Below are 13,939 nucleotides of genomic sequence, written 5' to 3'. Positions count from 1 at the left end.
ACAGGGGTTTGAATATTGAGATGTGTTACTTATATCAGGTTTTATGTAAATGTTAACTGAGTGGACTTAACAATTCCTGGTATGTCTGCATTCAGAAAGTATAAAACAATGTTTGAATAACGGTTACTAAAAGGTATAATTATAAGCAAAAATATTTATTATGCAGCCATTTATGTAGCCTCTATCTATCTGTCTAGCTAGCTAGCTATCTGTCTGTCTTTCTTTCTTTCCCATCAGGACTTATACACAGAAAAATGCCACAAGTAAGAATTCACAGCTAACTAATCACTCAGCCTCTTTCTCTCTCACACACACACAAATACACACACAAACACACACATGTACACACATACATTCTTCCTTTATTCACCTTCTGGCATGTTTCTTATACCCCTTTTCCACCAAAAAGAACTGGGTGCTTCATCTCTCAGGGTAAGAGGCAAGTATACTACAAGACTCTTCTCTGTTCTGGCGCCAAGGTGGTGGAACGAACTTCCCCTAGAGGTCCGGACAGCTGAGTCACTGGCTATTTTCAAGCGGCGGTTGAAGACCTACTTATTCAGGAAACACTTCAACTAGCACTTCTTTCCTTATCTTTTGCATTTATATTTAAAAAAAAAAACTTTCACACTTTTTCATTGTAACGTTGAACAAATGTTTTAAACTCATGGTATCTTAAGTATGTAACTTAGTGAGCCAGCATTAATGTATTCAATGTTAGAGATTTAAGCACTTATGTACGTCGCTCTGGATAAGGGCATCTGCCAAATGCTGTAAATGTAAATGTAAATGGGTGCTGGTTCAGAACTAGTGCTGGTGCTGGTTCAAAGTTGGTTCCACTGGCAAAACCTTCTAAGAACCGGTTTGCCTTTCCATCAGTTAGAGAGCCATCACATTGCCGAGTCTGACGTCACCGCCAGCAGTTTTGGTGCTACTTAAGAACCACTTTTCCTGGTTCAGAGCCGGTGCTTTGGCTGTCGAAAAAGAAAGAACTGGTTCTAAATTAGGCTCTGGCACTGAACCAGCACTCAAACTGCCTCGGTGGAAAAGGGGCATAAAAAAAGAGATCAGAGAAAACCAGATTACCTGGAGGAAACCTATGGGACAACATGCACAGAAAATATTGTCCTAAGTTCAGAAAAGAACCCAAGATCCATTCAGAAATTGAACGTATTGATCAATAAACATTGTTGGAAAGATTTTATTATGAAATGTATAAAATGGGATATGCAATTTTAATATAAATAAACTTTTTGTCAGTATGTCCTTATATTGTATAATATTGCATTAGTAGTAGTAAAGAAGCTAAATAAATTTTATTTTAAAAAATAAGTGTAGATTTGTTTAGGTCAACAATTAGAACAATAAACAACCCAACACACTATACTACTGTATGTATGCCAGACCACCTATTTCTAATTTCTGTTTCTTTTCAATTGTTCCTCCTTGTACTTGACCTTGTTAAGACTTTGTTCACCTCTTTTTCTAATAAACCTGGTCTGTGTTTACGTTTAATAGCAAAAGATGGATATTTGCTGTTTGTCCTTTTGTAGACAGCATGTTGATGTAGAGTTTGTTATCATTATGTTATCTTTTTCAGTATACATGCATAAACCAGGGCTATGCAGTCCCTATAAATCTCTTCTAGTGTATATATTGAGATTATACAAAAGCGGGCCTAGCTTAGGGACAGATTCCTATCTACCTACATGCGGTTGATTGTTTTTGCCTCTCTGTGTGAAGCTGTATATCCTGACTCTGATCTTATCCATGGTCATACATCAAATTTTTATATATGTTATTCAGGAAAAAGACCTCTGCTATGTCAGTTTCTTCATTAAAAATGAGCACATGCATGACATGACAGGTCTTTCAGGTTATCATCAGTTTTTAACTTATTTGTTGGTGTGGTCAGTAGGAGCATAGTCAGAACATAGTCAGGGGAAGTGGTAACATAGTCAGAGGGAAGTGGGTAACAGTCAGGGGGAAGTGGGTAACATGGTCAGGGGGAAGTGGGTAACATGGTCAGGGGAAGTGGTAGCTCAGTGGTTAAGGTGGCAAGGCCCCAACCCTCAATTGATCAGCTGTATAAATAAGATAAATGTAAGTTGGCAATCTGTTAAAGTAAGGGCATCTGTTAAATGCTATAAAAATGTAGACCTGATTTTTATCCCCAACACAGGGTGACAAACAGCATTCAACATTTTACTGTGTACAAAAGTATCGTGCTATTGCAATATGTAAAACTATCATGTAAACTATTGAAATTTTCTATCAGAAATATTTGCCCCATATACATTTGCCCATAACACATGTGTACCTTAATAGCTATGGAGGGCTTCATGATGCAGTTGGGTGTCTACTTTTGCATTTTGGTCTATGGGTGTTTTAGGATTAAAACACACAGTGTGAGTTGGTATTCACACCAAACATCAACATGGGAAAAATGCCATCTTAGTGACTTTGACCATGGCATGTTTGTTTGTGTCAGAAGGGCTTGACTGAGTATTTCTGAAACACAGTATAAACCGCAGTGAGGTGGGCCTAGCACTTATACAATCGTATTAGTAATTGTGCCTTACGGTGGCCGAGAAGTGCAAAACAAAATAACAAATCAGAAAACAAAATAACAAATCAGAAAACACAATGACATTTTAGACAAACCGGAAAAGGTAGGTATAGTTTGCGAATGGAAGTCTTACTGCTGATTGGACAAGAAGTATATCAAGATATACAGAAAGTATAGCAGGCTGCGGCAGTAGAAAGTTGACTTGTGTGTTTATGAACGTATAAAAATGTGCATGGTAGGTTGATTGGCATCTCTGGAAAATTGTCTGTAGTGAGTGAATGTCTGTGTGTGTGTGTGTGTGTGTGTGTGTGTGCGCCCTGTGATGGGTTTGCATTCCGTCCAGGGTGTATCCTGCCTTGATGCCCAATGACGCCTGAGATCCCCGTGATGACACAGGCTCCCCATGACCCGAGAGTAGTTTGGATAAGCGGTAGAAAATGAATGAATGAATGAAATCAAAGTATTTAATATATTGTTAACTATGCTGAATGAGAGTGTGTGTGCCCTGCGATGGGTTGGCACTCCATCCAGGGTGTATCCTGCCTTGATGCCCGATAACGCCTGAGATAGGCACAGGCTCCCCGTGACCCGAGGTAGTTCGGATAAGCGGTAGAAGATGAGTGATTGAGTGAGTGAGTTAACTATGCTCACAATAAAAACTGATTAAATATACTTCAGTAAAATTACTCCCAGCTTAAAGATGTTGGAAACAATCAGATCTCACTATCTCACTTGGCACCAACACAGAATATACTAATTCAACATGCTTTGTTCTGCCTGACAGGTCCAGTGATAAATGCATTGTATCATTTAAACCTTTTTTTGTTTTCTACCTGTAGGTTTGCAATAACAGCAGGATTATTGTTAGTTGGTCTACAAATAAGCCACAGAATGCGTCATTGCATCCTGATATAGCGAATCCAAATGGCTTTAGTGTATTGTAACCATCAACACAGATAGTCTGGTTCCATGGAGTTATAATGTGACCAAATCTACAATGTGTCCTCTGCATTGTTTCTTATGATTATGTTCTTTCAGCAACCGCATAATGTTATCACGTTTAACATGCAACTTGTGTTTCTGCTGAAGTGCTAACCACATTTTCAAGGAGCTACTTCCTCAATCCTGATGTTCTACACCTGGATACATCTTGGTATACATCTGTTTGGAGTCTCGTCGCCTGGTGGGGATTGAAGCCCTGCCAGGGATTGATCTGCATGGTCAGCCAGTTACTCATGGGATTGTTGTGGATGGAGCTGCCCGGAGATTGTCATGCCTTCTTTTGAACCACTGTTGTGTCAGTCAGCTGTATGGTCTGGTCTTTATAAGCAATCAGGTCTGCGCTGAACTCAGAATTTACGATGACCCATTAGTTCCTCAGGAGCTCTCGGCTGCACTATTATAAACTGTTGTAAAAATTACATTATTTACATTTACATTATTTACTGTAGAGTGTCACCCAAATGAGGATGGGTTCTAGTACCTCTCAAGGTTTCTTCCGCATATCATCTCAGGGAGTTTTTCCTTGCTGCCCTCGCCTCCAGCTTGCTCATTAGGGATAGGGAGAGATATATAGTATTTTAAATTTTGAAATATTTTTTAATTCATTTTAAACTTTCAGTGTGTTTTTAGAGATCAAAAACAAACCTTTATGCCATGATATGCTATCAGCATATTAAAAATCACGTCATATGAATGTTCTTCCTTTTCTTGCTTGACAATGGGAATTGTTATTTTCTTAGATTTAATGTGAACACAGAATTCCACACATGCACAAGAAATAAAGTTATACACAATTTCCTGTCTGTATAGTTTGAGTGACAGGTGTATCTTCCAATCAGCAGTAAGACTTCCATTCTCAAACTATACCTACCTTTTCCGGTTTGTTTATGACATTGTATCAGTCAATAAGTTTCAGGTGGGCCGATGTATTCAGTTCCCCTTTTTCTCAAAATAATGTACATTTTGTGCTCATTGTTCAATATTTTGCAATTAAATACATACTTTAAAGTCTCTAAGACTCTAATGTCTTATTGTAAGAAATTTCCAGGAACAGCTGGTGTTGAATCCATAAGCAGAGTTAAGAATGAAGAACAGTAATCCAAACATGAAACAAATCCAAAGTCAATAAGACAAGCAAAGTTCATGACACCACACAGACAATCAGCATATCTACCAAATCCAAAATACACAAATCCAAAAGTCAAAGTCAATACACGTAAACACTGGCACAATGAAAAAACAAAGAACAGCATGTAAATAAACTGAATTAACAATACTTCACACTGAACAATGGTGTGAGCAGGGTTTAAGAAAGGGGTAGAATCAGAAAGTGAACTTTGACCTGAAACAATATCAATATTCAGGAGAGGGCTCCCTTTGATGATTAGAAGGGGGCATCGCCCCCTAATAATAATATTATTATTATTATTATTATTTTCATTGTTGTTGTTGTTGTGTGTTTTGAGCGTGTGTTTTGCAGTCATAAATAAACTAAATTGCATGCCCCAAAACACAGTCTGTGTTGTTATTTTAGGTTACTAATCTCAGTTAAGAACTAGGCTTTACTGTTGAGAAGTCAAATAGAAAACTGGTTTCATTCATGACGTTTCATTCATGCTTTATTAACTCAGTAGACCACGAAGAGAACTGGATAAACTGGTATTGTGGAAACCATGTTTCTAAACAACAATTACAATATATTACAACTATTTTGAAATGCAGTTATTGTTAAATATTTTTCCTGTACCTTTAAACCCGTTCTTTTATGTCTTTTATATAGAGAATGTAAATTATTAATTAAATAAAGGAAACAGATTTATTACAGTGTGAGGATTTATAATGCAATAAAGTGAAGCTGGTGTTCACCACTGAATATCTGTCCAATATCAAACCTACAGGGAACTTCCCCTAGGTCTAGTGTGAGAGAATAAAATGAATAAAACAAATTTTCTAGATAGACTTCTCAACAATAAAGCATAATGCTTAACTAAGATGAGTAACCTAACATGACAATACAGACTGCTTATTTGTGCTGTGCAATATAGTTTATTGTGACTGCACAAAACTTCAGAAAAACTTTTCTTTTTTTGAAAATAACGAAACACTCATGCACCCAAATATAACAACAACAATAACAATAAATAATAATAATGATAATAACAATCATAATTGTTATTATCATTATTATTATTATTATTATTATTATTATTATTATTATTATTGTCTGAACAGGAAAATAATAATAATAATAATAATAATAATAATCATCATCATCATCATCATCATAGTAATTGTTATTATTATTATCTGAACAGGAGAATATTATTATTATTATTATTATTATTATTATTGTCTGAACATGAGATTGTACCTGAAGAACGAGGTATTTACAATTTTAACTGGAATATATTAGTAAATTATATTTGAGCCGTCAATTCTAGTTGTTACACAGAAAACAGCTACAATTACCAAGTATATTTGTCTAACGATTTAGAGAAAATAACCTCTTATAATAAGACATTGTGAGTGTTTAATTGCAAACTATCGAAAAAGAACGCGAAATATACCTGAGTTTAATTAAATGTATAAAGCACTCGATGTACCTACACCGGTTGCTCAACGCAGCACGTTTGCGAGAAACGTCCTGATTTTGCGCATGCGCGCTAAAGGGGAAACAATAGAGCTGCGATTTCCGGAACACCTGTCGTCTCTCGAAACCCAAGTGGGTGTGAAGTGAGATGAAAGAATGTTGCATCCGTGCGCTTCTTGTCCGTGACGTAACGAACCAGGGCGTGGTCACCTGCCCGAGCTTCCTTTTCCACACCAGAAGCTTAAAGGACAAAGTGAGCAGTCGGTCACAATATTTTCGGAAGGATCTCCTGTAGTTTTGTTTTTAGTTGCATGAAGCTTCAGTAGTCATTTTTTTTTAACAGAGATCATATTTTAAAATGTCTAAAGTTGGAATCTCACATCTGCTGGTATTTTTTGCCTGTATTTCGTCTTCAGGTGAGCTTTTGTTTCCAGCTATTTTGTTTTTATTGTGTTTTTGTTTAAGTAGGTTGTGGGGGGAAAATACCTTATTAATCGAGTTAAACTGTCTTTATAATGTTTTCCCTCTGCATAGATTAAAATATGAGTCTTTATTTCTGTTATGATGTGTTGTGGGTTATGTAAAGTATTAGGATTGTGTTGAGGTGTTTTTGCACTTGTCATAGCACAGAATAGGCCTTTCTGTTTTCTAAAGGTTTACTTGTGAGCTGCCCCCAAACGTTAACATGTACTTTATTTATTTCAGCAATCCATTGTCAAAAACAACGAGGTTTTATTGGACTTCTGGATTCACACTCGAACACTGTCTATGTCGACTCGGTTACAGAAGACATATTAAAGAGTGGCCTGACCACAGTTTTCCTTCCTCTCGTCTACATTTTTGTGTTCGTTGTGGGTTTGCCAAGCAATGCTATGGCAATTTGGGTCTTTGTGTTCAGATCAAAGAAGATCCACCCAGCAGCTATTTACATGGCCAACCTTGCATTGGCTGACTTGCTTTTTGTCATCTGGGTCCCATTCAAGATTGCATACCACTTCAATGGCAATAACTGGATTTTCGGAGAGGGTATGTGTAAAGTTCTGGTGGGTTTCTTCTATGGAAACATGTACAGTTCGATCCTGTTCATTACTTGTTTGAGTGTGCAACGATACTGGGTGGTGGCTCATCCGCTCACACAGCAGAGGTCAGACAACAGACTGGCTATTGCTGTATCAGTAATCATATGGGCTTTTGTATGGATCAGTACAACACCACTGTTCCTGTACCAGCAGACAGCCAAACTTTCTGATCCTAACATAACCACTTGCCACGATGTGAACATTATTACGCTGGAAAACTTTAAAAGTGGGAATACCTTTCAGGATGTTCAGAAGCCGTACTATTACTTCATGGTGATGGCTGGGTTGGCATTCTTCATACCATGTGTGGTTATCATCACAGCATACGCCCTTATGATGCGCAAATTGGGACACTCCAATATGGAAGGAAGCAGCGCTAGCAAGAACCGTCACCGGGCCATGGTTCTCATCATTACAGTTCTCATTGCATTCCTGGTCTGTTTTATTCCTAGCAATGTCATGCTGGTGGTGCATTATGCTCTACTGAGGAATGGAATTACTAACAATGGATATGGTTTCTACATCACCTCCTTGTGCTTGGCCAGCCTCAACAGCTGCCTGGATCCATTCCTCTACTATTTTGTGTCTGAAGAGTTCCGATCACACGTGAAGAATACACTCCTGTGTCGAAGCAGCCGGACTGTGGAGAGGATGAGAGTCTCCTTCAGTTCCATGAAGTATTCTAAGAAGTCCAGCATTTACACGTCTAGCACAGGCAATACAGATAGCAGTATGATCTAAGAGCTGCAGTGTACATTTAAAAAGAGAATGGATGATTACTTAGACTGACTGTGAATTATTATTTTATTTAGAGATTCTTTAGACTAATATTTACACTTTCTCAGGCAGCAAAAATCCACAAAGGTGGATTAACCTTTGTAAGAAACGAGCCATGAGTTTTTTGACTGAGTGTGTATGAAAGAAAGGGTGTGTCTGTGTGTGTGATTTTATAAGCTGGAAATGTTACTTGGAGCAAAAACAAGTAGAATCACAGAATTAATCGGGTGCAGCCACTCAAATTTGGGAATTTATTTGTAGGGGGTTTTTCCCAATATAAAGTGTGAATGTCTTCTGCTTCTCACAGACTGAATCAGTCATTTGACTTTGCTATGTTCTTTTCCACAATAGTAGTTGTGTTTTTGTCCCCTGCTTCCAGCTTTATTTAAAACTTCAGATTTGATGGTTGTTTTAATGTCTCTGGTGATTTTGTGTCACTGGTTCACAAAGAATAACCCTTTGTGGATAACCTGAAGCCAATCCACAATGTAAAAACTACTTTGAAAACAGACTTCAACAGTCAGAATATACCAAATGTATATGCAAAAGGCGTAGATTTATGAAGATGGATGAAGACCTCACTGTAGTTCAGAAAATCCGTCATCTCTATATCCACTTCTTCCTTAAAACTAGACACATTTATTTTTGTACATATTTATGTATTTGTGAATTTAATAAATGTTTTGTATATTCAAGACAATTTTGTTTTGCTTCCTAATACATTTTAAAATATACCGAAACCTGAAGATTCTGACATCTGATGTACTGAGGTGCTTTTGTTCCCAGAAGTGAGTCATTGTCACATGACCATGAGTTCACAATTGACAATACAGTGACATGTGTTGTTGTGAAACATATCTTGTTTTTTTTTTTTGTTTTTGTTTTTGTTTTTTTGTTTTTTGTTTTTAATAAATATCTAACAGAATTCACCAGTTCTTCTAAAAGTGTCCAAACTAGTTAAGCACACCTGAGAGCTGTGTCACTGCCAGTCCCAGTACATTATTTTGCTCCAGGCAAGCTTCTTATCTCAAACACATCAGGTCTGGGGGTTGTCTAAAAAAAACACTGCTTCCTAAAACAGGTCAGTCTGGTTTTGGCAAAAGCAACATAGGCACCTACCAGTGTTACCTTCTTACAAAGTCTTAATAAACAGCACCTGACTGTCCTTATAAAATGTACAACCGATACTTTGTTCACAAAATGCAGCATTTGGTACACTAACAGTTTACATGACCTTCAACCTAAAGAGACACATGCTACATGCTACATGCTAAAAAATGCAGTTCAGTTCAACTATGTTATGTTATTGTACATGCTAATGCTGTTAAATTTCCAGATTAGATTTTGAACATGATCAGCCTATTGTTCTGGATTGTGTGTGTGTGTGTGTGTGTGTGTGTGTGTGTGTGTGTGTGTGTGTGCGCGTCAGCATAGTTAAAGGATAACCATACTCAATAACAGTTTATGGTGGTTCTTTGAACTTTGTTTACTATAATGAGAGCAGAGCAGCAATGTTAGTGCCAGCTCTGTTTTCTGTGAGTTTTTAAATATATGTAAGTCATACTAATGTAATATTGTTTTAAAATCCCTGTATGCAATATAGCACCTGAAAATAATGTTTCTGGTGATGTCATTATCTATATTTACACTCCTTTACAAATGTTAACTAATTAGATCTTAAAAAAATTAGATAGTAAAAAAAAACAACTAATAATTAATAATATATTTTACAAATTGTATGTGAAATATGTCTTAGAGGTTTTAAGAAAGAAGTTGAAAAGTTGCAATAAGAGTTTTTTAACCTAACTTTTAACAGTGGGATGGTTCAGCGTTAAATCAGACAGAGCCGGGTGTTGCAGTATTTTGTTTCCTCTATGCCCTCAGGTACAACAGTTTTGTAATTAAATATGCTTTAGCCAAGTATCCCATTTTATATCACTATAAATTTTATTCATAGCCATTTTGACAGACATAAAGTCAAACTTGTTTTCTCTCTTTTTTCTGCTCAAAGTCCACCATAGAAGGCCAGTTCCTTTTCTTATAGGGTCCTCATTAAGGGGAAAAATTGTGAACTGTCCAAACATGAGTGGTATTAGGGGCTTAGGACCCCATTTTAAGAGACACAGAGTAAAAGTCACAGCTTGTGCTTAAGTACTATATTTCATCACCTTTGTTTCACATTCTGATGTATATAATATACTGACAAAATGATAAGATACGTTATAAAATTCGGAGTATTTTGACCTGCACAAATGGTAATGTTGACTCACTAGTAGAATAATGAAAATTATTTTGGAGTATTATGTTCAAAGCTGCAACGTCCTTCCCTGTTGTCTTCATATGCAAATTTTAAAAGAGCTCAGCCCGTGTTTTGCCTAGTTTCGACTGTGCTGATTTACATAAAATGGACATAGAATATATATGACATCAAAAGTGCAACACAAGTCAAAACATTAAAAGTGTTTATTCTTTATGCTTCAAATAAATGAAGGTTCCAGTTGAATCTCAAAAATAACAAGCTGTAATAAAACAAACTAGACTCATATAAGTGTAAATCTTTTGGTCCAACATGTACTGTCATCCTCTTCTGTTGGTGGCTGGAGCAGGTAGTTACACAAAACAACTCTGGTACAAGATAGCAAATTAGCCCTCTGTCACTTGTACCCTATAGAGAAGAGAGAAGGGTTTCCTAAGTGGGCTTTTATATTCTCTCTTGTTGTTTTAGACAAGGCCGAACATGGCCTACTTCAGCATTTTTAAAATGACATAATCCTACCAACATGATGCCAACACTGCTGCATGTTCCTGCATGCGTCTTTTTAGCTCAGACTATTTCTTTCTGTTTAAGCCACAAAATCCATTAATTAAATCGTTTGTTGATGATGTTTCTACAAATTGTGAAAATTCATGAAAATTTACAAAGTTTAAAAAAAGGGTTTTATTACTGTGTACTTTGAAATGTGCACTGGCGACCTCCATATTTACAGTATAAATAACGATGGAGTGAGTTTGTTTGGTTGGTGTTTTTCCGATGATTTTATCTTGTTTTTCTATTCAGAACATTTGCATTGCTGGTAAAAAACTAATATCTATTTACATTTACATACATTCACATAACATTTACAAAACATAGAAATCTTTCATATTTTGATTTTTGTTTTCCAAACTTCATCTCAGGCTACAGGTGCCATTCAGGTGTGTTGAGCCTCCTCACTGCATGGAGTTTTACTAAGCCATGACATTCCCTAATGGCTATTTTCATTATTTCATCATTATTTATCTCTTTCTCTATGTAGTTTGTTGCTTCCCCTGCTCCGTCTTACCTTATTTGGGTGTGAGCTACCTTCCTTTTAAAAATAGACAGGGTGTATTTGTGAGAATACATGTACCAGCTGGTCTGACCAGTTTCTTGGAAGGTTTTTGAGTAAGAGCTCTCCTGCCGGCATAATATATGTGTGCTTCTCCTCTCCTCTTTCACTCTGTGTCTCTTTTTCTCTCTCCTTTTATTCTGTCCTTCCTTTGAATTTTTCCCAACATTATTTTACTTATACTATATATACTATACTACTATACTATATACTATTTACTATATTACTTTTTTTTTAGAATAGAAAGGACGTTTCAGGCACCATTAGCCTTAACACTCTAATTACTTCATTTGTATGAGTATTGAGTTTGCTTTAGATGATACATTACTATGATATTCGATTGTAAAGCACCTTTAACAATTCAATTTGTCTCAAAGCAGCTTTACAGAAGTATAGAAACAGAAAATAAATAAATAAATTTAAAGTTTTATTTTTCATGATGATGAGCATAATTAAATTTTATTTGTATAGATGTTTTAACAATGGACATTGTGTCATCAGTTTTAAAGAAATATAAAAATTCTGTATAAAAATGACAGTTTATAATAATAATAATAATAATAATAATAATAATAATAATAATAATAATAATAATAATTTTGTCCTAATTTCATCATGACTGATTGTGTTGCTGAACAATTCACTTCGCCTATTGTTTATGTTTACATAGATGTATTATTCAAAGTCAATTGTGAATGGTTTAAATTGTTTATTTTCCCAAACTCTCAAAGTAGAGCATCAAATAAATATATATATTTTATGACTTAAAAGCATGCTTCTGGAAAACAAAATCCATAAACTGTTTATTTTAGCATTTCATTGTGTCCATCTGCATTCTCCAAACTACTGGCCTCTAGTTTATAACAGTCCTGCTGTTTTTATAGAAATTGTCAAGTTGTGAAAAACAAATGGTGTAGTAAAGAGCAATTTGTTACCAATAATGAGACATAACTGAAACCAACCAGTATCAGTATATGAGTAAAGCAAGGAAGGCATTTTTTTGTCATGACTAATCACCTTCTACAATTTTCCAGCCACTCATCTTTTCAGCTATTGTAATAATGACTTCAAAGTTTCCACTTGTCACTTTATTGTGTCATTTTTGTTGCTTTTAAATGATTTTACATACATACACATATTATATATCTATATCTATATCTATATCTATCTATCTATCTATATATATATATATATATATATATATATATATATATATATATATATATGTATATATATATATATATGTGTGTGTGTGTGTGTGTGTGTGTGTGTGTGTGTGTGTGTGTGTGTGTGTGTGTGTGTTATTTAGATGTAGATACGTTTCAGTTGTTTTCATTAATATTTTTACATTACAAATTGTACTTTTATGATTTTTATAGCTCTAAAACTGCCTATATTTACTAGGAATTGTTATTTTTCTAAATAATACAAAATAGTTAATAGATTACAAAATATTTTTTCTAAATGATTCAAAATAATAAAAAAAATTGTGATCTACAACTATCGCATGGGACTATATACAAACAAGTGCCTATTGTCTATTGATAAATAAGGACTTTTGATAAATAAGGAAGTTGAAATGAGCAATATCACAATTGTGAATGTATGCTTTAAAAAAAGGAGAACGTACAAGTAACATGTGACAACTATGTTGTAATATCTTATGTTGTAGACACCTGCTGGGTGAAGTTAAAAGAGCTTAAATACTGTAATTTGAGCATATCTGAGACTTAGTAATTTGATGTCGGGACATCTTTTCATGGAGGGGAGAGTTGTGATATATTGAATATAAGTGATATCAAACGAATTCCATTTAAATGCATTATAAGTGTTACATTTATTTTTCTAATATTCATTAAATAGTGTTCATTAAATAGTGTTTAATTTCCAATTCGTATTTTACATAAAACAAGTGTTTCATTTAGCGCGTTTACTGGATTAATTATCATTAGTTGACGTACCTGCGTCATGACGTCATCGCACGCGTCACTAGGTGGTGTGCCCCGAGATGCGCTTCACCATCACGGAAGCCATCACTGCAGCGCTCTCTGTGACATCATTGTTTCATTAATTAATCCTTTCGGTACTTCACTAACAGGTACTACAATTTTGAAGACCAAAACATGAAACTTGGTAGAGTTTCGAAAGAGGTAGAAAAGGGTAGTATTTCTTTCCATTATTTGGGTAAGACAGATGAGCCAGTTTGGCCTTATGGTGGTTCTTTTAACATGCTAACCAAAACTAGTGGGCCTGAGCTCAATTTACTGGAACTGTTATAACTCTTGATTGATTATTTGGATTAAAACCTGAAATTTAAGTTGTGGTCATTTATAGGGGGTTGGAGTGAAGTATAAATAGCCGTTATTATTGGCTAGACGAATAGTGTCCCTAGTGGTCAATCCAGGGAAAAATGTAAAAGGCTAATAGCAATACCAGTGCATTTTATGCAAAATGGGCAATTTTCTTTCAATAGCATTTGAAAGCTACATCGTTACCTAACTATTCCTAATTCCAATTTAAATAGTTTATTAATGTGTGTAGTTTACTATGTCTG

At 35.4% G+C, this 13,939-nt stretch overlaps 1 protein-coding gene across 1 annotated transcript; it reads left to right on the top strand.

The window, feature by feature from the left end:
- The first annotated feature begins 6,371 nt into the window (after nt 1-6,371).
- On the top strand, nt 6,372-8,717 carry LOC132859615 (proteinase-activated receptor 2-like). The gene is made up of 2 exons (XM_060890392.1): nt 6,372-6,577; nt 6,867-8,717. The coding sequence occupies exons 1-2, from the start codon at nt 6,520-6,522 to the stop codon at nt 7,979-7,981; spliced, it is 1,173 nt and encodes a 390-aa protein (XP_060746375.1). The 5' UTR covers nt 6,372-6,519; the 3' UTR covers nt 7,982-8,717.
- Nucleotides 8,718-13,939: the final 5,222 nt, after the last annotated feature.

This window comes from Tachysurus vachellii, chromosome 17, assembly GCF_030014155.1.
Source record: "Tachysurus vachellii isolate PV-2020 chromosome 17, HZAU_Pvac_v1, whole genome shotgun sequence".
NCBI lineage: Eukaryota > Metazoa > Chordata > Actinopteri > Siluriformes > Bagridae > Tachysurus > Tachysurus vachellii.
Note: the sequence above shows the minus strand (reverse complement) of the source record. Positions and strands in the feature narration are given on the sequence as shown.

What these genes read in the sequence shown, in the direction of transcription:
- LOC132859615 (XM_060890392.1), top strand. Translation starts at nt 6,520, where the DNA reads ATGTCTAAAGTTGGAATCTCACATCTGCTGGTATTTTTTGCCTGTATT. An exon ending in TGCCTGTATTTCGTCTTCAG is followed by an intron (nt 6,578 to 6,866) that starts GTGAGCTTTTGT and finishes TATTTATTTCAG; the next exon opens with CAATCCATTGTCAAAAACAA.